We start from the raw sequence: 20,913 nt of genomic DNA, 5'->3' as shown, positions 1-20,913 counted from the left end.
AAGTACAAACCGCATCGCCTGCAGAAGGCTTTATTCAGAGGCAAAACAGGGTGGCGAGCATAGAATTAAAGAAAAACAAAAGAAATCCTTCCAAAAAGCAAAAACATAAAGTAATCCCAACCAAACAAAAACAACGCCTTTCTGTTCTGGACTGGGATCAATGGTTCACTCTCCTCCTGGAACACGGAGATGTCCATGTGTCCATGGGACAGCACTGTCCGTCCTGCTGCAAAACACATCCCGTGTCCTTGACACTTCCAAGGTCTTCAGTGAAAAAATAATCTCAAATTGAACTACTGTCTAGATGGAGAAACTGGTGCTGTTATCTGAAAGAGACAAATAACTCCAGTGACTATTTCAGCTCCTCACCAGAGGACACACAGGGCACATATTTAAGTCTCAATACTAAAATCCATTACTGTCAGATTGATTCTTATTAGGCATCTGGAATGAAAAAACTGATTTTGCAGGAGGAAAATCCACTAGAATTGACTTGCATGATTGGATTGTGTAATTTTTATGTGCCTTTCACTGGGCACATTTGGCTATTTTTTATATTATTTATTTTAAATCGAATATAGCTTCTATTCAGTAAATACCCTGATTTTCACACACACACTTGTGGCTGGTGTACTTGGAGTGGCCTGGCCTTTACATGTCTATTAGCCTGTTCCTGGACCTCCTCCACAGAATTATCCAACAGAATTCAAATGTCATCTGCTGCTGGCAGCAGTCCTGGATGCCAGGAAGCAAATGCTCAAAGCTGTCCCAGAGAAGGAATGCAGTCCAGAGGGATGGATGGCTCAGGCTCTGAGTCAGCCCTCCCAGAGCCTACACAGATGTCCCCACACAGGGCTGCTGCTCTGAAACACCGACTCAAACATCAAGGGGGAAAAAACCCAATCTGCTTTTTAAATATTATTTATGTATTATTATATTTTTATATTTTCTTTTCTTTTTTTTATAATAAAAGGAGAGAAAAACTGGAGCGCAACAGTTTATTGCTTAAGTTTCATTTGTGCAAAATAAATTTAAATAAATGTTTTGGGGTTTTTGTAAGGAAATGGCCTCTGGGACTGAGAATATTATTTATTTACATGTGAGTTTCTTTGCCAAGAGCAAACCCCAAAGAAAATAACATATCTGTTCCTCAGAGTCTTTTCAGTTTTTACATCTGTACTTAAAACTTACAACTGAAACCAAGTTAATAAATTTTATTTATATATAGACCCTATTTAACAAAATTAATCTGTTAAACCCCTCTCCGTTCAGCCATAGCGATGGGGAAAAGTTTCAGGATGTCTGTGATGGCTGCAGAAAAAGCAAGTTTAGACAGGGTTCTCACCTTATTTAGTGACTCTTTGTTACTACTGTTGTTCCATTGTGAGCAGGGATAACAGGTGCAGGAATATCCAGTTCAGGGGCATCAAAAAAGTATGCCTACATCATCAGAGAAAAAAAATTATTTAGAGAGAAACATACAGTGCTGCCTCATCCCAGCTCTTTCTTGCCACACCCATCAAACACAGGTGCAAATACAGATCCATCTACTCTGGAAGCTGTGGAAACTGAGGCCTGGTGACACCCTTCTACCCACTGCAATAAGGAAACATATTTTAAGGGCTCATTGTGTATTTCAGGGGCCTCAGGGTCTTCTGTTTTCTAACACTTACTCTGTATGAAAACATAAACCTGCTAAAACTCCCAAGCACACGCTTTACATTGAACATTTAATCCTTCTAAAGGACTAAGCATAGTACTCATTGGAATAAAGTGCAACTGGATACTATCAAGATTAAGGCTTTGCTGGTACTATGATGAATTCCAGGTAAATTGGACTCGATGATCCTGATGGGTTCCCTCCAACTTGGAGATATTCTATGACCCCACAATTGATATTGAATTTATTACCAGCACTGTCAGGGTCACAGTGGCATCAATTTTTGCTACGTTTAAAATAACAGCAATTTTTACATTGGAGGTTTTCCGGTGACCAGCCAATCCTTCCTTCCCTGTCCCACAACATGCCACCTGCCCTAGGAAACAAGAGATAGGGAAAAGGAACGGCAGTGTCCCACCAAACATCCCACAGCCAGCAGGGCGTGCAGCAGCAGGATGGTGGCCACGGTGGCCACTGCGACCCTGCGGCTGTCGTCACGGACCGCGGGCCAGAAGGTCATCACCAGCACGGAGCCCGAGAGGCACAGCGAGAACACCACCAGCACCCAGCGCACCACCTTCTGCGGGATGATCCACAAGATCTGGAAAAGGCAGGAAAAGGCTTGCAAAAGGCTTGCAAAAGGCTGTCATCGCTTCCATTTGTGCACGAATGAACTCACGCCTAAATCTGACACGTCTGTTATTGGAGGAAAGAGTAAGAGCAGTGACGAGCTTTACTCCCAGACAAAAGAGTGAATCCCAAATTATGACACTCCCTCCAAGGCCTGTCCCCAGCCAGGGAAACTTGTCCTTGGAGCCATCAGCATCTGTTCCCTGGGGACACAAACATCCCGATTCCTGAGGCTGCCTGCCAGGCTCACCATCAGCACCCCGCTTGGTTTTGCTGCCTCTGGGGAAATGATGTGTCCTGGGCTTTTCCAGCACCCACAAGACACCTTTACACTCGACAAGCTTCAAGAAAAAGAGCAAAAGATTCCCCCAGTCTCTAAAATTTCAACAATACTATAAGAAACAGCAAACCTTCTCAGGCAGGACAGTGAGAGGGGCACTCTTTAGCCATACGTACCGCTGTGGGAATGTAAATGAAGAGGGAGTAGCCATATACACACACGATCTCCAGGAATGAGTAGGAGACAATGTTCATGACTTTAGTGTTCCTCCACATCAGGAATCCCCAGAGAGCAAGGGGAACAAGCCAAGCATATGCATAAATTGTTGTAGCTGCTATGGACACTGGAAACACAACAAAGGGTTTCATGTTCTACTTTGAATCCTGCCACAATCAAAGGTGCAGAAGCATTCAGCATGAAAACTAGCAAGCTACCTGGGAAGATACTTCCAAAATATGAAGCTTGAATTATTAATAAATTGAGAACTTTGCATTTATATCTAGTTCACACCCGGTACTCTGCCAGCACTTCAAGTAGGTGATATCAGTGATAATCTGATCTGGTAATTTTCTCCTGCAGGTTCCTGGGAGGCCACAGATCCAGGAAGGCTCCCACCAAAGCAACACAGTGCCTAGTGCTGGGCTTTCACTCTGTACAAGGAGAGATCCACTAAGGCTGGAAAATAACTAATTACTCCTGCTTGCTCTTACCCTGAAACTAGCTTATGCTCTGAAGAAACGGGGTTCTGCCAGTCACAGCCCATTTTAAGGGCTTGTTTCACATGTCTAAAAATTTAAAGACAGCAATCAATTAAAAGACTGTGCTAAATCAAAACTATGACCTGGTTTTATATTACTTCATTTGCACATTAAAAAAAAAAAAAAAAAAACCTCAACAAAAAAAACAAACCCCACAAATGGCTACTTACAAACCTTTTCTGAACTCAGGCACGTAGTGGTACGTTGGTTTGCCCAGATGGATGAAGAAATTGGAGAGATTGCCACTAACAGCAATGGTGAACACAAGTGTAGCACATATCCAAAATGGACCTTAAAAGGAAAAAAAAAACCAATAGCACCTCCTCTGCTGTCTTGCTTTCTAGGCCAGCAAGTGAAATGTAATACAGACTCAAAATATTTAGCACAGAAAATAACTTCTCACACCTACCATAAAGGTCGGGATTGCTGCGGATATACAGCCTTACAAAGTTCTTCCCAGGGACTGGGAACACTGACCCTTTGATTCTGTCCAGGACCTATGAAACACAAGGATCTGTCTGACTGACAATGCAAGAAGGAAAAAAACCTCAGTGGATAAGGCATAATTCAGACAACAGCTCTCCTCTGGAGCAGAGTATTAACCTGGTATGTGTCCACATCGAAGAAGGTCTGGTAGTAATCAAAAGTCCAGAAAGGGGCACTTTTCTTCTGTCCTGCAAGCAGCTGGATGGTGGGAAAGGCAACATGTTACAAGCTCACCATTTATGCATTACTAGTTCATTTACACAGTAGTCACATGATTTTGGCACCCAAGCTGAAAACAAAGGTAACAGGGTAGGATTATGTAATGGTTTCCCTCTTCCCCTCCAACAGCTGCAGACAGCCAGTCTCTTATCTCCCTGCAGGCAGAAGCACGGCCTGAGGTTGTAAAGAGCAGCCTGCTGCCACATCACCTGGAACACACACCCTCACCACCACGACGAGTTCCTTCTGCTGTCAGAACCACAGAAGGGCCTGTGACTGAAAGGACCTTAAAGATCACCTCACTCCACCTCCCTGCCATGGGCAGGGACACTTTCCACTATCCCAGGTGGCTCCAAGCTTGGCCTTGAGCACTTCCAGGGATAGTGCAGGCACAGCTTCTCTGGGCAACCTGTGTCAGCACCTCACCACCCTCACAGGAGAGAATTTCTTCCCATAACCAATCTAAACCTCTTCTCTTTTAGTCTGAATCCATTCCCCCTTGTCCTGTTCTCTACATGCTCTTTTAAGAAGTCTCTCTCCATCTTTCTCACATGCCTCCACCATAGGGGTGAGAGCATTACCTCTGTTTTATCGGAGTCATCAGTTCCCAGTAACTCATCATCCTCTTCCCTCCCTGGCTCCTGCAGGTGGCTGTGCTGATTCTTGGGGATTTCGACTGGCTCATCGATGCTTATGGTGGTGGCATCGGGATTTGCTGCAAGCAAATTAGCTGCATCGTCAAATTCTGCAAATAAGTACATTACAAGACAGGCGGCGATCAAGACACTAAAATTTTTGTTCTCGTGGCTCAAATAAACACAGAAACCCTGAGACAGAATAACCACTAGTTCAGGCATGTTGGGTACGATCTGTTTCCTAAAGTCCAGACTGACACGGATCAAGCTGAACACTGGGTCAGTCCATAAAGTGTGAGTCTGCCTTTCCTGCCAATCCGCCTGCAGGATGTTCACTGGCACGCCTGGAGCCTGCCTTCCTGCCCTGCCAACAGGGCCAGCAGCTCTCTGCAAGGGCCAGGGAAAGCTGCCTTGCTAGAGAAATGGGTACTTTTCATATTCTCCAAAACTTGACATGACATTTTTAATGAAGAACTAAGGAAGTCTGAAACCGGGGCCTGTTGCAAGTTACAGAACGCTCTGCCCCTTTCCAGCTGTCACTTACTACCACAAAGGATTTCAGTCCACGATTTCCGTCAACACCGCTTACATTTTTTATCTCGCCAGCAGCACAACTCCATCTCGGAAAATTCAGGATACCTGACCCCATCCTGACCCACAAACAAAACTCCCGGGACGTTTTCACTCCGCGAGCGCTCAGAAACGCTCCCAGAGCCTCCAGCGCCCGACGGCTCCGGCGGCTGGGGCCCAGCCCCGCGTCCGCACCCGCGACATCGCCTTCACCTTGGAATTTGAGGTCGTCCGCCGTCGCCATTCATCCGCCTGGCTGAGGATCAGCTCCCCGGGGCTCGACCCTCCTGCAAGAGACAGGGGCAGCGCTGGGGCGGGTGCGGTGCCCGCCCTGTGGCAGCCGTGCCCCGCGGCCGCGCCCCCCGGGCCCCGCGGCCCGCACCTCGCAGCCGCCGCTCCGCTCCCTTAAAGGCGCCGCGACCGCCGCGCGGCCGCAGCCAATCAGCGGAGCCGCTGAGCCCCTCTGCCCCCGCCCCTCGGGGAGCAACAGCCCCGCCGGCGACGCGCCTGGCACCGACCAATCAGAGCCCGCGCGGCGCTTCCGCGTGCGCGCCCGCCCGCCCCCTTAAAGGGGCCGCGGCAGCCCGAGCGTGTGAGGGGCCGGGCGCGAAGCTATCGGGGCTGTGGATGAGCGTGCGCTTGTACATCTGTTACAGACGTACATTGCGTGTTTTGGTAACTGGTTTTACCAGAGAAACACAGAACGGTTTTGGTTAGAAGGGACATTAAAGCTCATCTCATTTCAGCTCCTTGCCACAGGCAAGGACAGCTCCCACCAGAACGGGCTGTCCCAGCCCCGTCCAGCCTGGCCTTGGACACTGCCAGGGATCCAGGGGCAGCCACAGCTTCTCTGGGCACCCTGTGCCAGAGCCTCACCATCCTCACAGGAGAGAATTTCCTCTCCATACCTACTCTAAACCTGCCCCCGGTTGGTTTGCAGCCATTCCCCCTTGTCCCGTCACTGCTAGCCCTTGTCAGCAGGCTCTCTCCATCTGTCTTGTGCTGGAAGGCCACAGTTTGGTCGCCACAAAGCCTTCCCTTCTCCCGGCTGAGCAACCCCAACTCTCCCGTTCTCACACCATCCCTCTGATCTCTGATCTTGTGTCCTCTTGAGGCCTCACTCTTAACAGATCCTTGTCCTTCCTGTGCTGGGGACCAGATGGATATTATATATACTGGAGCACATATATATTGATATACTTTTTTATTATTATTATTTTTAATCCTTCAGCCCCAAAATACCAAACCCTGGAGTGCAGCAGAGCCTCAGAGCAGGAGGAACAGGGCTCTATTTGCACAGCATCTGCATCACCCCAAGGCCTCAAACATCAGCACCTTAGTGTGTACTCTGGGATTCAGGGAGAACACCCTGATCCAGCTGCCCTCATTTGTAAAGCACGGACCACACTGTGGATAAGCCTCACAGCTCTGCATTGAGCACCACACCCTGACCCTGGCTGCGATGGATGCCTTTGTTACAGCTGGAGGGAGCACAGCTGACAGGATCCTTGCTCACCCAGGGGCTGAAGTGCAGGGAGAGGACAGTGTGCAAGGTAAGGCAGAAACTCAAACACGTGAATGTTTTCCCTCCCCCTCACCCTCTACCTTTGCCCCTGCCTCGCATTGTGCTCCCATCGCCAGTGGCCAGACCTCTCCACCAGGATGTCGGGCATCAGGATACTGCTACAGAAAATCCTGATCCTTCTGCAGGTTACTCTGTCTGTTGTTGTGGGCAAAACACTGATGATACTGTTCCCCAACGCCATGAAAAGATACATCCTAAAGATGGGCGAAAAGAGCAGAATGAACAGGAATCCAAAGTTCAGCTACGAAAATTGGGGCCCGACATTTTTCAGCTTCAAGTATTTGCAGTTTGTGCTGAAGGTGAAGTGGAAGAGGCTGGAGGATGAAGCCTTCGAGGGACACCCTGCTCCCAACACGCCTGTGGTGACCCTCGGCGGGGAAGTTTGTCACCTCCTGGATTTCATGAAAGGTCAGTAATTGAGTCAGTAATTTCAGTAATTGCTGAGAGCGTGAATGAGGAGATGCTGCTGAGGGAGCAGGGACAGGCAGCTGGCACTGGTGTGCATCATGTACAGACCACCAGCACTCACCTGCTGGAGAAGATGCAGCACATTTACTCCAGCTGCTTCTCGATTGTCAAAAATAACCTGCATTTATCACCCTGTCTATGCTATCCCTTCACACCACTGAGCTTCTGCAAGAGCTGGCTCTGCCTGGAAACACTTTTTGCTGAAAGCCAAGGTAGTAATTGGTTTTAGGGAGAGAAGGCCCAGAACTGAAAGACATGCAATGATTCCTGACTGTTGGCAGTCATTCCCTGTCCATACAGAAAATTCCACACCAGCTCCCTTAGCTAGTCTAAAGCCTAGAAAGCACACAGTGGGTTTTTCCAGATCTAAAGTGGCTGGGAATAAAGCAGAAGTAGCTGCTTTGTACTTTGTCCGCTGCCTCCCACTGAGATCTCAGCAGAACGTGGAATTAATCATTAAGCTGCAGCCTCCATCCCCACGGGAGGGATTACATCCTTCTCTCACTCTGCATCCCTAATTATATATAGATATTTATGTAGAAAATGGGCTGCAAATTTGGAGAGGAGATACACAGGATCCACAGGAAGGTACCACTGTTATTTAATTCCTTAGGATGTGGATCTATGTTAGCAGCAGCTTTTAAGTTAAGCCATGCCAGAAAGGTCGTGGACAAATTTAATGGAATTCAGCATCACCAGACTAAAAGAGGTGCTTAAAAATCCTGCAAGCTCTCTTAAATCAAGGCCTTGCAAACAGATGCCAACATAAACACAATACTGTGTTAATTTGTAAGCAACTGCAGATACTTTTGCCAGTGTAAGGTTAGTTTAATAATAATATATAACCAGAGTTCTGTTTGGACAGGAAATTGCAGAAATACATTGAAAGCATGAAAGCCTGTGATGCATGACTGAAAAGTCTGCAGTTTCCCCTCAGCTCAGCTTGAACTGACACATCTAAAAAAATCTGGACATGAAAAGGCACTGGGACTCTGTCCTCAATGCCCACCCCTGAACCACTGTCCCTGGATAACCTTGCAGGCAGCCATGTTTAGTATTTTTGAAGTTGCTCCATCCTAAGGATCTCAGGGAGGCTGAGATGCCCATTTTGGGTCAGTACCCAATCCCAAAAATGTTGGTAACTTGCTAATTGGCTCTTGTGATGAGGAAAAGAGAAGCTGTGTGACTGCAGGGTGCTCCTGCCTGTACTGGGCAGGGCTCCCTCAGGTAAACTCCTTGCTGGATGCACCACAGAGAAATCCAGGCTAGGAAAAACACCTTTATGCCTGCTCTGCAGAGATGCAGAGGTTCTGCTGCTGATTTTACTGACCTAGGAGAAGTTTATGAAGTGACTTAGTGTTGTCCAGGAACCCCTGCACCAGAGGCTCAGTTCAGTGTATTTGATTCTGTCCTTCCTCCCTTCGCTTAATCACAAAACTTTTTTTTTTCTTCCCAGATAACCGGCCTTTAATCCTGAACTTTGGAAGCTGCACCTGACCTTCATTTATGCTGAAATTTGATGAGTTCAACAAGCTTATCAAAGATTTCAGCTCAATAGCAGATTTCCTTATCATCTACATTGAGGAAGCTCACGCAGTAGGTACAGTACAAACATCACAGTGATGCCAACCACAGCTACACATGTGTCACTACCTTTAGGTAAAAAAAGAAGGGGGGATGCAAACAGCACAGAAATCTTCAAATCAAGTGGCAACACCACATCTAGGCACCAGTTTGTGTTCCTAATTCTCCTAAGATTCTACTTACATTTCTGACTTCACACTGAGTTACTCATGTGAAGGACAGAGTTGTGTCTTTTAACAATTGCCTCTCAGTGCTAGTACAGCTCCTTTTGGAAAGAGGAAGAAAAGACATTTCATAGAACAAAAGTTAAGTGTACAATATATTATGTGTTAACAGAAAAAAAGAAATTAGTTCTTAATATTTTCCAATAACAGGATGCAGGCTCCAATTTGGAAAATTTAGCAAGCAAACAAACCACATTTGTTTATCTGCACTGGATTCTAAGTAACACGTTGGCACTGGTTTTATCCCAGGAATAAATGTTTTTCTAAAACCTAACATTTATAGTTTTCTAGCAGTATGTCATTTTCAACAACTGAGAATCCGATAATGACTAAGTCAGTCATCAAACTCTTTTACTAGTTTCTACTTTACTGGGAAGAGTTGTGTGCAAATGTTTGTTTGCATAGTTCTGATAAGCAAAGGCGTGGCCCGGCTCACATTTCACTTCTCACAGACCTGTAATTTTGGTTTATAGGCTTAATGAGTATAATCAAGCAAAATGAACAACACTGACAAACCTTACCCAATACACGCTCCCCACCTGGTGTCTTTCTAGGGTAGATCTATGTGGCAAAATTTCAGCTAAAATCCATCAAATATTTCTGAATCCAGGGCAAGAGGAAAATATGGTTTGATGAGAGGAAAAAAACAGATCTTGGGATCACTTACTGGAAAGCTCTAGTGCTGCCATAATTTGAGGGGGGGTTTAATTTCTGGCAAGTTTTGATGTTAGGAATAAACTGCAAGATTATTTTAACCTAGTTTTGGGATATGACACACAGTACATACGTGTCCACCCTTGCACCTATTCAAAACCTTCACTGCTAAATCCCTTCCTCATTTGTTTTAGATGGATGGGCTTTTAAAAACAATGTCATCATTAAAAATCACAGAAGCCTTGAAGATCGAAAAATTGCAGCACAATTTCTTCAGAAAAATCACCCTCTGTGTCCAGTGGTTTTGGACACTATGGAAAACCCGAGCAGTTCAAAATACGCTGCGCTGCCAGAGCGACTCTACATGCTTCAAGGAGGGAAGGTCATCTACAAGGTAAAAAATATCAGCACCAATGAGCACAGTACAGAGAGATTTTTAAATTTCAAGGTAACTTTACACTGCTTTACATTTAACGGTCAGTGTTTCATTCTGTTTGAGAGCTAAACATTTCACAATGCACCGTAAATGTGGAGAGAAATGAAAATGCAGCAAAACCAGTCTGGGCCTTTATAATGTACATATTTGATGTACACCTCAGTCTTGCTCAAATATTTATCTTCTGGCTCACTCATCTAAGCTGTGAAATCCAGGAACACTTCCCAGCTCCAGGATCCAGACACTGGCTCTGTCCCAGTGACAGAGCAGGGCGTGACCAGTGTGTAACCATCTCCCAGGGATGGCTCCAGTGGAAAGGGAGCTCAAGGCACACCTGCCCACAGTTCTGGAGCAGCTGCTGTGCTCTGAAGGATTTCTGCTCTGCCTGCTTGAGCATCACTGTGTCATTTTATTGCCTTTGCAGGGAGGAGTGGGGCCTTGGAATTACCACCCCCAGGAAATACGTGCCATCCTGGAAAAACTGAAATAGAAAAAGAAGAGGACTTCGAAGCAAAAACTATTTGGATAAAGAAGTTCAAGAATAATTTGTCACAGACCTAAGTCTAAGGAACAAAAACAGAATTTAAAAACAGCCAACTTCTGTTCTGTAGTAATTTACTGCTCTTATACCACATGCAGTAATGTGGGAGCTGAGTCCATTGAGCTCTGGATACCAACATTTACACTTGTAAGGAATAACCTGCACAATGAACTTCGGGGTGGTGACATTTGCAAGAGTCCACTAGCATGCAAAACAACTGATTTCACATTACTATAGACATTGCACTCGTGTATATAAAACGTTCCCTTTCACTGACTTCAGGAGGCTTCTGAGCAAGACAATCTCTAGCAACATTGGTTTCTATGAATATTTGTTATGATGGTCCCAGCCTAAAGCACTGGCGGCTGTGACCTGATTCTAGAAAATATTTATAGAAACAAGGGATCGATCTACAATTATTAAAAGTCTATCAAAACAATTCATTTGGCTTCAGATTATTTCCCTTCCTGCCCCTCTCCCCCAGGTTATTTCTAAGCATTAGCAGACATTTATATTCATTCTAATAATCTCTGAGTTTGAGCTGATCAGAAACTTACCAATTTAAGGACTTCTGAAGGACTTGTTTGACAGTAGGAAGTAATACATCCTACTTAAGTAGCTCACACTTTTTTTTTCTATTTAACTCAGAGTGCAAGGGAAACATTTTATAGGAAATTGAGTTTTAATTCATGTATTATGTAAGCCTGATATAAATATACTACCTTAAATGGACTCAGCTATGTTCAGGTGTTCTAGGCTGACAGTTTAGGTTACAAAATGAAAAAGCTCTTACTACAATTAACAACTGCACTGTGTTGTGGTTGGTCTTGATGATCTTAAAAGTCTTTTCCAACCTAAATGATTCTATATTCTCATATTCTATTCCATACATTAAACCAGCAGGGAAAACATACCACATCCATACCTTCAAAAACCACTTTAATACAAGGTGCTAATAATAAACATTCTCTGCAGTGCAGCTATCAAAAGGTAACTTCCTTATAAAAAAAATAAAGTGGAGGCCCAAATTTCAGCTGGGCTCAAGTGTTCTCTGCTGTGCCCTCTGCCATCACCCGGTGCACTGACACAAAATGATCAAAGGCAGATTTGATGATGAAACGCAAGTAAGTGGCTTGGAACTCAGGAAGCTGCAGGAGGAATAAAAATAATGTTATTGCATTCTCTGTAGTAACAAAACTACCCAACCACATTTGCAGAAGTTTGTTAAACCACAAGGATCTGGATCTTTCAGCGTCCCGTTTTTTGAACTGCACATAAATCAAGTTCTTTGACCCGCAACTCAAAAAAATCCCATCACCTCCTGAATTCTGCGGCCTTAAAGGCAGCAACTGAAGGAGGGAAGATTGCCACGCTTCTGGAAAGGGCCCTTGCACCTCGTTAGGAGCACTAAGCAGGTGCAATTTCATAGCATAATCTACAGAGGAGCAGCTGGGAAGTGCAATTTCACATCACAATCGACAAATTCCTCTCTTTAACACCAACTGAGCAATAACTGTCAATAAAGATGTTTGGTTTTTTTTATGGTTTCTCCCCACTCAGTCCAGACATCCCATTTCATGAACACTACTGATGTACACTGTAAATACTCACTGGAAATTCTTCCATTTGGAGCTGTCCTTCTCTGTGCTGCAAATCTAGGAAATATATTTTGAGGTAAATAATGAAGGATAATGTGCAATGCGGTGAAGTTTTCACTGGACTCAGAGTTCAAGTGAGTTTAAGGACATTGAATTTACACTGCATATAGACATTGCTCTTTTTTATTTTTACAGGTGATTTAAGAGAATACTTTTTTGTAATATCCCAGTGCGTGTGTATATATATCCCACTCATTACAGTGTTAAAAAAAGTCACCCAAGAGGCACTAAAAAAAGCCAATCCCCAAGCCAAACAATGCAGGAAATGGCACTCTATTATACTATGTAAGCCTGTTTTTAATTTTTGGAACATAAAGTGCACAAGTAGTGCTTTTAGCCCTTATACAGCATTTTACTCTCCGAACTGCTGCAGAGACCAGCAGTGTTAACAAAATTCACTTAAACCTGACTGTTACATTAATGTCTAATAAAACAATCATCACGCCACACTTTACTCAACAAATAGATGAGGGGTTACAGGGATTCACTAAAAAACACCAACATTGCTCCCACAAAACCCCACAAACTCAGTCTTACCTTTTTCAACACACTGTTCAAAACCCACAGGTTCTTTAGATGTGCTTCTTTCAATCCTTAAGGTCCGCACTAAAATATATATCAATTCAAAATATCAACACAAGTTCTGATTCTTTATTGATACTGATATTTGTTCCATCACTTTACAACCACAAAACACCTTCCAGAGCATCAACTGATTTATTTTTTCTTTAAGCTACGGGGATTGTGGATATGAAGCACGATTGCTTTGTGAAAATGAATCTTTATGCAAAATTAAATCTTTATGTGAAGTTAGATGTTTATAAATCTCTTAAAAGTGGCTACATACAGACTAGGACACTAATGTGGGAACTTTTATTAAGGCACAGACACACATTTTAACATGGCACACATTACCTACTGCAAGACACAAAGTCTTACCCAAATAACATTGGATGGCGACTTTGCTGATTTTGACACATTTGGGAAAACCAATAATCAATTCCTGCGGGAACATGCCTGTCGTCGTCCAAAATGTTTTAGAACTTCTGTAGAGAGAACAGGACAAAACCCTCAACCGCAGCTTTCCATCTATGACCATCTTGAATGAAATTTAGCACAGAAAAATATGGAGGGGAAAAGAAGAGGGGTGGAAAAGGAAGGGATGGAAAAACAGGGGGACAGCGAAGAAGGGAAGGAGAGGGATAAAAAGGGGAGGGGAAGGAGGGGGGAAAGGGACGGGGGATCCATTTTTATTTGGGGCACTTTCAGCAGTGCCCTGGATAAGGACGGGGCAGCTCTCTGGGGGTGTCTAAGGACGGGGCAGCTCTCTGGGGGTGTCTAAGGACGGGGCAGCTCTCTGGGGGTGTCTAAGGACGGGGCAGCTCTCTGGGGGTGTCTAAGGACGGGGCAGCTCTCTGGGGGTATCGAAGGACGGGGCAGCTCTCTGGCGGTATCTAAGGACGGGGCAGCTCTCTAGGGGTATTCACACCTCGCCGGGCGGGCTCGGTACCCGGGCGGCCCCCACAGGAGCGCGCAATGGCGGCGGGCCCCGAGCGGTTCCCCGCTGCGGCGACTCCAGCGTGAGGGCGAAGGGCCGAGCCCGGGCCAGCCCCGGCGGGCTCCGTGCGGGAGGAGCCGCTCCCGCCGCCCGCGCTCCCGCCCGGCCCTCACCCGTCCGCCACGCTCTCGGCGGGGTGCTCGGCATCGCTGGACGTGGCCAGGACCAGGGCGGCCCCCGCCGAGCTCCGGCACCAGTCGGTGGCTCTCATCGCGCCCCGCGGGGCTGCCGCTCCCGGGCAACGGCGGCGGCTCCCCCCCCGCGGCCGCTCCCGGTGCGGGAAGCCGGGCTCGCCGCTGGCAGGGCGGGGGAGGCCGGGCGGGACCCGCCGCTCCCGCCGTGCCCCGCTCCGCCCCGCCCGCCGCCCGCCCCCCGCGCGGCCCCGCCCGCCGCCCGCGGGCGCTGCGGGACGGGCGGCGGGAGCGCCGAGCCCCGGCCCGGCTGACGGCGCGGCCCCTCCCGGGGCAGGTAGGTGGGGGCCGGGGGGATCGGGGAACGAGCGGGATTCTTCCCCCTGCGCCCCCTGCCCTTGTGCCCTTCCCCTTGTGCCCTTCCCCTGCTGCCCCTTCCCCTGGCGCCCCTCGGGGCTGTGCCCGCTCACGGCGCGCTCAGCCCCGGGCACAGCCCCATCCCTTCACAGACCCTCCCCAGCGTAGCCCCGACCGCTCTCCGGGTTGGACCCGATCCCTTCGCACTCCCCATCCCTTCCGGTACCCCCGGCCCCCCTGGGGCAGGGCCCGGTCTCCTCCCGCCCGCAGGACCCGATCGCCAGCCCCGCGGGCCGGGAGGCGAGAGGATCCCGTCCCTGCCCTGCCCCTCGCCATGGCAGCTCTGGGCTCTCCTGCCCCCCGCCGGGACCCCGCTCACCAGCCAGAGCCCCCCGGCACCGGCTGGGGAAGGGGCACCGGGAGATGCCCACCCTCGCAGGGAGGGAGCTTCCAGCAGGCTCCATTGCCCAGCTGCAGTCAGACATGTGCCGTCCTCTTCCTCCTCCTTCTCCTGCTCCTGCCTGCAGCAGAGCCAGGCCTGGCTGTGGGGGCACTTCCCACTGAACCCCAGCCCCTCTCCCGCTGCCCCTATCTCCATCCCGGGCCTGGGATCCATCCCGGGCCTCTCAGCCAGCCCAAGGCCCAGTTCCCACTCGGATGGGGTGTGTGGCAGGCAGCTCACACCCCTGCTCCACACTGCCTGCCCTCCTTGCTACGTGGCCATGCTCAGGGCTCTGAGAGGAGCTGCCAGCTTTGGGGGTTTCCCTGGGTCATGTTTTCCTCTGTGGCTGTTCTTCACCAGCCTGTGATTTGTTTTTGCAGAGCTGGTCGAGGGGAATGTCGTACTGTCTCCACTCAGAAAGCCATTTGGATACTGGGCCGATATACGTGCGTGAAAATGGGAAGCTGCATGTGGTAAATCGGGGTGCAGGCGGCGTACAGAATGTCACTCCCAAAGCAAGACCTTTTAGTCTGTTTTCCAGAACTTTTTCAGTGGAGCTGTGCATGAACAGGGAGGATGATAGGGCAAGGAGGCAGAGGACTGATCATTTCATCTTCACGTATACCAAGGAGGGGAACCTCCGCTACTCGGCCAAGTCCCTCTTCAGCCTAGTGCTGGGTTACATTTCTGACAATGTAGATCACATTGACTCGTTGATTGGTTTCCCAGAGCAGATTGCTGAAAAGCTCTTTTCAGCAGCAGAAGCAAGACAGAAGTTCACAGAGCCAGTGACAGGACTGAGAGCTCTGCAGAAGTTCACTGAAGCCTATGGCAGTTTGGTGCTGTGCTCACTGTGCCTGCGGAACAGGTAAGCGTGTCCCCTGACAAATCTTGTCTCCTGCTAGCACACTTCCAGCTTCCCCTAAATTAAATTAAATAAAAATACATTTTGGGCTTTTAACACCACCTAATTTTAATGAAATGCCCTGAACATTATCTGATTCTTGTGCTTGCTGCCTTTTGTCCCATCCCTTTCCTACAAGTGCAGCTGTAGGTTTCATTTTAAGATAAAAATCATCATAGAGGTAACAGACTGCATCTGTTTTAACCAACGGGGGATCTTATATGGAGGGTTAAACCTGCAACTATTTTTAACAATAATAATGAGCACTTCTGTGGACATCCATGTGCTTAGTGCCTTCTCAGGGATTTCATGGGATGTTTCTGTTTAAAAAATTGCTGTTTAAAAGCTTTTCAACACACTTAGCTGACTGTACAGATAAAATACACCCTTGCACATTGTTTGGGTTTACTAACTATAAGCTTGCTGTCATGTCTCATTTTGGGGGCTCAGGAGAAGATAGAGACTTGTAAGTTGCAGGCTTTGAAATCAGGCAAGTTTTACTTTATTTTATTGTTGCCACCCCCACATTGACTGTACTTTACCAAGGTCCTGATTACAGTCCAGCACTAGCTTTTCCATCTTCTCAATGCCCACATCTTTAACTGAAAGAGTCTTGCCAAGTTTAAAACTGGATTATGTTTTTAAAGCCTTGCTCCTACTGAAGTCTTTCCCAGTAATAGAACCCTTCTCTTCCATCTCTACGTTTGAAAAAGGGATGGTTTATCAAGTTTAAAATCAAAGTACTGGCATATTCATCTGAAGTGCCAAGGGTGTTCTGAGCACAGTAGGAATGTTTGAGTAGAAGTCAATTATCCTTTGTTTTATCCTTTAAACCTACTCCCTTTTTATCTCTAGCAAGATATTTTTATGAGCTTAATTTAGAAATTAAGCTACTTCTGACATCTTTTGCCATTACAGAAAGCTGAGTTAAGTATCAAGTCTTTGAAATCCAGGAAGAAGGCATCAAGGCATTTTCTGATGAATTTTATTTCTAAAAGAGCCCACTCTTCTCTCCAGAACCCCCCATAGCTAATAATCTCTCTCAAGACCTGGCTTATGCTCTGACTGTATGTTGTGCTTTTTGCAGAGCCAAATTGCACGGGCAAGGGGTGTGAGGGGGGTGGTTTGATGGGGAAAATTACACTGGGAGGATATTAAGGTCCTCTTATTTGCATGGACAAAGGTGTTCCTGGAGGGATCAAATTAAAAAAAAACACCCCCAGTTTATGCAGTGAAGATGCTGACCTCAGGGTGTGTCTTGCCATGGGGAATAGGAGGTAAATTCAGGAGAGATCAGTGAATTTGGAGCTTGTCTTGCCACAGGGACAGCAAGAGGTGACTGCAGGGGAGGTATTGAGGGCTACGTGCTCATTACTGCATACTCATGCCTGCCATTCTTCAGTGGTTTGTTCCCATCTCTGAGCCTCCTACTGAATGGCTCCAGCACAGATGTTGGCGTGGCTGCTGAGTGAATCAGAGCAGGGAACCAGCACAGCTGAAAAAAAACCCCACTGAGTAACTGCTGCCCAGGGTGTAGCCACAGCTCTGGCCAGTCCTGGACTTCTACCCCTAGTCAAGCATTTTACTGACATATATAAAAAATAAAATTTTGCCACTGACAGGCTATCCTGTTCTGTTTAAAATCCACATTTGAGGTGAATTTTAAATGTGGATGAATGTGGGTTTGTCTATACCCTGAGGAAGAGCAGTTTGTGAAGCTGACTTATGATAAACTGGGATATTTTGCATTATTCTGAAATAATACAGCAATAAGCTGTAGAGAAGCTCCTAGTAGCAATATTTGCAAGTTAAAGTCTTGTTAGTCCCATATTTTGCATCAAATCAAAACCATGACAGTGATGTAAGGAGAAAACTGGGAATTCAGACATGTTGTGTGCCAGCTGCACATAAAGAGGTACTTAGTGCAGCTGGGTAATTTCTGTCAATTTTCACACAGTGCTTATGACACTTAGGGATGGAGACACCCCTTACATGCCTGAGCACTGAGGGCTTTTTTGGCTTTGCAGATACCTGGTTATCTCTGAAAAGCTTGAAGAAATTAAGTCTTTCCGGGAGCTGACGTGTTTGGATCTCTCCTGCTGTAAACTTGGAGATGAACACGAGCTGCTGGAACACCTCACCAAAGAGGCCCTGTCTAGGTACCAATTTCTTGAGCTAAAAATGACACTTTCTTTCCTACCACTAAGCAGTTCGAAGAATCAGGCTGAGACTTTAAAGGGGATTTCACAGGCTGCAGAGTGTAAGGTTGAAGATTTTGGTTGTTCATAAAACCTGTTCTGTAGGTAAACAAAATACAGAATTTATTGTACACAAAGCAAATACCAACTCATAAAAATACTAAAATTATGTGAGATAATTTATTGTCTCATGTTTTATATCAACTCTCTATCATTTTCATTGTCTGGGTAAGAAGTGCATCTTTAACATTTGGAACAGTTTTACATTTCCTGTTTTAAAGGGGGAACTTTAGCAGCCAAATTTTTAACCAAACTAGTGTTCTCCATGAAGATTTCTGCAAGCAGGAGGTTGATTATTTGGTTAGGTAACATCTCAAGACGGTAAATTTTGTAATTTTGTTTGGCATCAAAAAATGACAAGTAGATAATTTCGTAAGCATTAGGTAGGATGACTGCTAATTAAGGATATTATGTTGCTGTAAGATTTTGATGCATTTTGCATCAAGGTTTTATCTTGAAGTGCTCTGAAGAGAGCACTTCAATGTGATGTTTTTTCCTGAGTTTTGTTAATCAGTGCTATGAGACCTCATTATTTTCTTAAAATCATTGCTTATGATCACTTATCGAATCTGCCCTTGCTCAGTCTGCCAAGCATTTTTTCTTAGTTTTGAGTGCATTTCAGTTTGGCAGCTTTGGTATGAAGAACTTCAGGGTATAAAGAAGCTTATTGTCTCTGTTGGCAAATGTTTGGCTCTAGGATCAGTTTGTCACTGGAGCTGTGGGAATAGCTGCTCAAGTAGTGCTTCTGTCTTGAGCTAGCAGGGAAATACAAAGATATTTGTTACTCCTGCTAACCCAGGCTCCTTCCTCACTGCTTTTTACTGTGAGCCTGTAGGGCTTGGCACAGAATGAGCCTTCTGACACGGAGCTTAGGACATTTTGCAAAGCTCTCAGAAATAATGCCCATAAACTCCACGTTTGTATCCGTGCTGCCAGTGTGAAGAGGCTGCTCCTGAAGGACACCTGCCTGTCCGATGCCGGCCTGCGCAGGATGACAGCGCCCGTCCGCGTGCTGAAAAAGGGGCTTGACAACCTGCTGGTGCTGGACTTGTCCTGTAAGTGCTCCATGGTCTCATAACAGAGAGAACCTGCGTCCTTTCTGATAAAGAATTTGTCCTCCTTAGCACTGAAGGAGACAATTATTTTGTGGATTCCCATGAGCCAAGTGCTCAGCCCCAGATTTGACCAGCAGCCTCCCAGAAGGCACAGGGCAGACCTGAGGTCCCAGGCATTTGCTACTCACATAAATATTTTTAGTAGTTTGAGAGTTGGTATTGTATAATTAGAGGGGGAAAGTCAGTCTTGTTCCAGCATTAGCTTTTGGAACAAATACTTCCTTGGTCTTTTGATAATCTTTTTCCACATCATGCAACTTAATTAACTTTACTTGGCCTTACAGGTAACCCTAAAATCACTGATGTGGGAATTGGATACCTTCTTTCTTTCAAGAAATTGAATTGTTTGGACATCTCTGGGACAGGTCTCAAGGTAAAAACCATCAGGAAATGTTTACTGGACAAGTGTTAATGAAAGTTCTTGCCCTCTGACTGCTTTATGTCCCTTTTCCCCAGGATGTTGATGCTGTCATAAAGAGGCTTCAAACGCAGATAGGCCTGGTTCACTCAAAAGTGCCTCTGAAAGAATTTGATCACAGTAACTGCAAAACAGAGGGATGGGCAGAGCAGGTAAGGGGGGTTAAACCTGTTTTACTCTCTAAAAATTTACCTTATAGAATACAAAATTGCTGAATAGGAAAGAACAAGGGATGGAGTTGTTTCCAACGATATTTCTGTACATTTTACGAGACACATTTTAACTGCTTCATCTGTTCTTTCAGACAGTTCTGCAGTGGGAGCAGGCAGTTATGGAGGCCATGAAGCCCCAGGACAACCTGAGATCCAGAGTAGCAGCTCTTCGCTTCTGTACGTAACTGCACAGATACCACAGAGTTGTTGTTGATTTATTTTCTTTTCTATAGGGAGTATTCCCATACTGTTTTTTTTTTTGGTTTTTTTTTTTTTTTTTTTTTTTTTTTTTTGGTTATAGTACAAATAGCATTTCAGGTGTGCAATTTTCAGCCCTTTTATGTTTTTTTCATTTGTTAAACTTCTGGGTAATTCAAGTTCAGCTCATATAACAACTGAGTTTTTTCCTTAAAATTCTGAGTCCAAAATACAAATGGTATTTTTTTCCTGTGCACATTTCCAAGTTGGCTTGGCCGAAACAATTTGTACCACAAAGTTATGCATTTTACAGCATAATTCTGTTTTTTCCCAAAATCTGAACTTGATATTTTTGCTTGTAGATGGCAAGACACACAGAATAGAGGAAGTAGTCAAATGCACACTGGTGGAGCCAGAAACAAAAGCATCTGGAAACTTGCAGTTTTATAAAGAAAACGTTGAAAATTGCCATTTACCTTTGAAAAAGGAGGTTTCAGGCAGCCATGAATTAAAGAACAATAAAAAAAGAGCTTTGGCTGAACAAGAGAGAGAAAGGACTTCCAAACAGAAGCATCTGTGCCTCACTGTGGATGACTGGGATTTGTTAAATACCTACTGAGTCAGAAAGAAGTGGGTCTTTTGTTTGTTGTTCTCTTGCTGATGACAGGATTTGGACATATTGAGAGGGAGTGACAAAGTACTGTTCAATCTGGTTGCTGTGACATGCCTGTGGGGTAACCTGTGCTGGGGGAGGGACAGACACAAGAAGGTTGGTAATGCTACTGTATATTTTCAATACATAATAATTTTTTCAAATAAAGTTTTTGTTGTCATCCTTAACTAACTCTTCTGATGAAGATACTTTTCACCAGAACAGCTGGTGCTGTCCCTGCTGCTCTCCTGCCTCTCGAGGGGCAGGGCACAAAGCACTG

General features: G+C 45.9%; 4 protein-coding genes across 8 annotated transcripts; 2 read left to right on the top strand and 2 right to left on the bottom strand.

The window, feature by feature from the left end:
- Nucleotides 1–14: 14 nt before the first annotated feature.
- On the bottom strand, nucleotides 15–5,692 carry YIPF1 (Yip1 domain family member 1). 4 transcript variants are annotated; one of them, XM_038144752.1, is made up of 9 exons: nucleotides 5,452–5,668; nucleotides 4,615–4,778; nucleotides 3,932–4,012; nucleotides 3,738–3,825; nucleotides 3,503–3,619; nucleotides 2,747–2,913; nucleotides 2,079–2,261; nucleotides 1,346–1,440; nucleotides 15–269 (listed from the first exon to the last, which is right to left on the bottom strand). In XM_038144752.1, the coding sequence occupies exons 1-8, from the start codon at nucleotides 5,480–5,482 to the stop codon at nucleotides 1,351–1,353; spliced, it is 921 nt and encodes a 306-aa protein (XP_038000680.1). In that variant the 5' UTR covers nucleotides 5,483–5,668; the 3' UTR covers nucleotides 15–269; nucleotides 1,346–1,350. The 4 variants fall into 4 exon arrangements, with proteins under 4 accessions (XP_038000680.1, XP_038000684.1, XP_038000682.1 ...); XM_038144756.1 differs by lacking the exon at nucleotides 15–269 and having other exon boundaries at nucleotides 1,344–1,440; nucleotides 4,615–4,748; nucleotides 5,452–5,525; nucleotides 5,621–5,692; XM_038144754.1 differs by lacking the exon at nucleotides 15–269 and having other exon boundaries at nucleotides 1,344–1,440; nucleotides 5,452–5,525; nucleotides 5,621–5,691.
- Nucleotides 5,693–6,847: 1,155 nt separating this feature from the next.
- DIO1 (iodothyronine deiodinase 1) lies at nucleotides 6,848–11,169 on the top strand. Its single transcript, XM_038144337.1, has 4 exons — nucleotides 6,848–7,231; nucleotides 8,748–8,891; nucleotides 9,948–10,147; nucleotides 10,614–11,169. The coding sequence occupies exons 1-4, from the start codon at nucleotides 6,901–6,903 to the stop codon at nucleotides 10,677–10,679; spliced, it is 741 nt and encodes a 246-aa protein (XP_038000265.1). The 5' UTR covers nucleotides 6,848–6,900; the 3' UTR covers nucleotides 10,680–11,169.
- On the bottom strand, nucleotides 10,165–14,304 carry HSPB11 (heat shock protein family B (small) member 11). 2 transcript variants are annotated; one of them, XR_005257788.1, is made up of 6 exons: nucleotides 14,060–14,304; nucleotides 13,328–13,434; nucleotides 12,926–12,994; nucleotides 12,342–12,385; nucleotides 11,656–11,878; nucleotides 10,165–10,670 (listed from the first exon to the last, which is right to left on the bottom strand). XR_005257788.1 is itself a non-coding variant. In XM_038144341.1 (5 exons), exons 1-5 carry the CDS (start codon nucleotides 14,155–14,157, stop codon nucleotides 11,771–11,773), a joined length of 426 nt encoding a protein of 141 aa, XP_038000269.1. In that variant the 5' UTR covers nucleotides 14,158–14,304; the 3' UTR covers nucleotides 11,653–11,770. The 2 variants fall into 2 exon arrangements, 1 of the variants encoding a protein (XP_038000269.1); XM_038144341.1 differs by lacking the exon at nucleotides 10,165–10,670 and having other exon boundaries at nucleotides 11,653–11,878.
- On the top strand, nucleotides 14,304–20,821 carry LRRC42 (leucine rich repeat containing 42). Its single transcript, XM_038144336.1, has 8 exons — nucleotides 14,304–14,414; nucleotides 15,257–15,744; nucleotides 17,808–17,939; nucleotides 18,975–19,093; nucleotides 19,438–19,526; nucleotides 19,610–19,723; nucleotides 19,876–19,960; nucleotides 20,344–20,821. The coding sequence occupies exons 2-8, from the start codon at nucleotides 15,272–15,274 to the stop codon at nucleotides 20,598–20,600; spliced, it is 1,269 nt and encodes a 422-aa protein (XP_038000264.1). The 5' UTR covers nucleotides 14,304–14,414; nucleotides 15,257–15,271; the 3' UTR covers nucleotides 20,601–20,821.
- Nucleotides 20,822–20,913: the final 92 nt, after the last annotated feature.

Source organism: Motacilla alba, chromosome 8 (genome assembly GCF_015832195.1).
Source record: "Motacilla alba alba isolate MOTALB_02 chromosome 8, Motacilla_alba_V1.0_pri, whole genome shotgun sequence".
Classification (NCBI taxonomy): Eukaryota; Metazoa; Chordata; class Aves; order Passeriformes; family Motacillidae; genus Motacilla; species Motacilla alba.
The sequence above is the reverse complement of the archived record's forward strand: the minus strand, read 5'-3'. Positions and strand labels throughout refer to the sequence as shown.

Excerpts from the sequence above, each read along its gene's own strand:
- HSPB11 (XM_038144341.1), bottom strand. The coding sequence starts at position 14,157 with ATGAGAGCCACCGACTGGTGCCGGAGCTCGGCGGGGGCCGCCCTGGTC. Across the intron at positions 13,435-14,059 it reads GCCGAGAGCGTGGCGGACGG|AAGTTCTAAAACATTTTGGA; the intron begins GTGAGGGCCGGG and ends TTCTCTCTACAG. Across the intron at positions 11,879-12,341 it reads TCCAAATGGAAGAATTTCCA|CTTCCTGAGTTCCAAGCCAC; the intron begins GTGAGTATTTAC and ends TTCCTCCTGCAG.
- YIPF1 (XM_038144754.1), bottom strand. The coding sequence starts at position 5,482 with ATGGCGACGGCGGACGACCTCAAATTCCAAG. Across the intron at positions 2,914-3,502 it reads CGTGCCTGAGTTCAGAAAAG|TGTCCATAGCAGCTACAACA; the intron begins GTTTGTAAGTAG and ends TTGTGTTTCCAG. Across the intron at positions 1,441-2,078 it reads TGCTGGCTGTGGGATGTTTG|GCATACTTTTTTGATGCCCC; the intron begins GTGGGACACTGC and ends CTGATGATGTAG.
- LRRC42 (XM_038144336.1), top strand. The coding sequence starts at position 15,272 with ATGTCGTACTGTCTCCACTCAGAAAGCCATTTGGATACTGGGCCGATA. Across the intron at positions 19,094-19,437 it reads GCTGGTGCTGGACTTGTCCT|GTAACCCTAAAATCACTGAT; the intron begins GTAAGTGCTCCA and ends TTGGCCTTACAG. Across the intron at positions 19,961-20,343 it reads AGTAGCAGCTCTTCGCTTCT|ATGGCAAGACACACAGAATA; the intron begins GTACGTAACTGC and ends TTTTGCTTGTAG.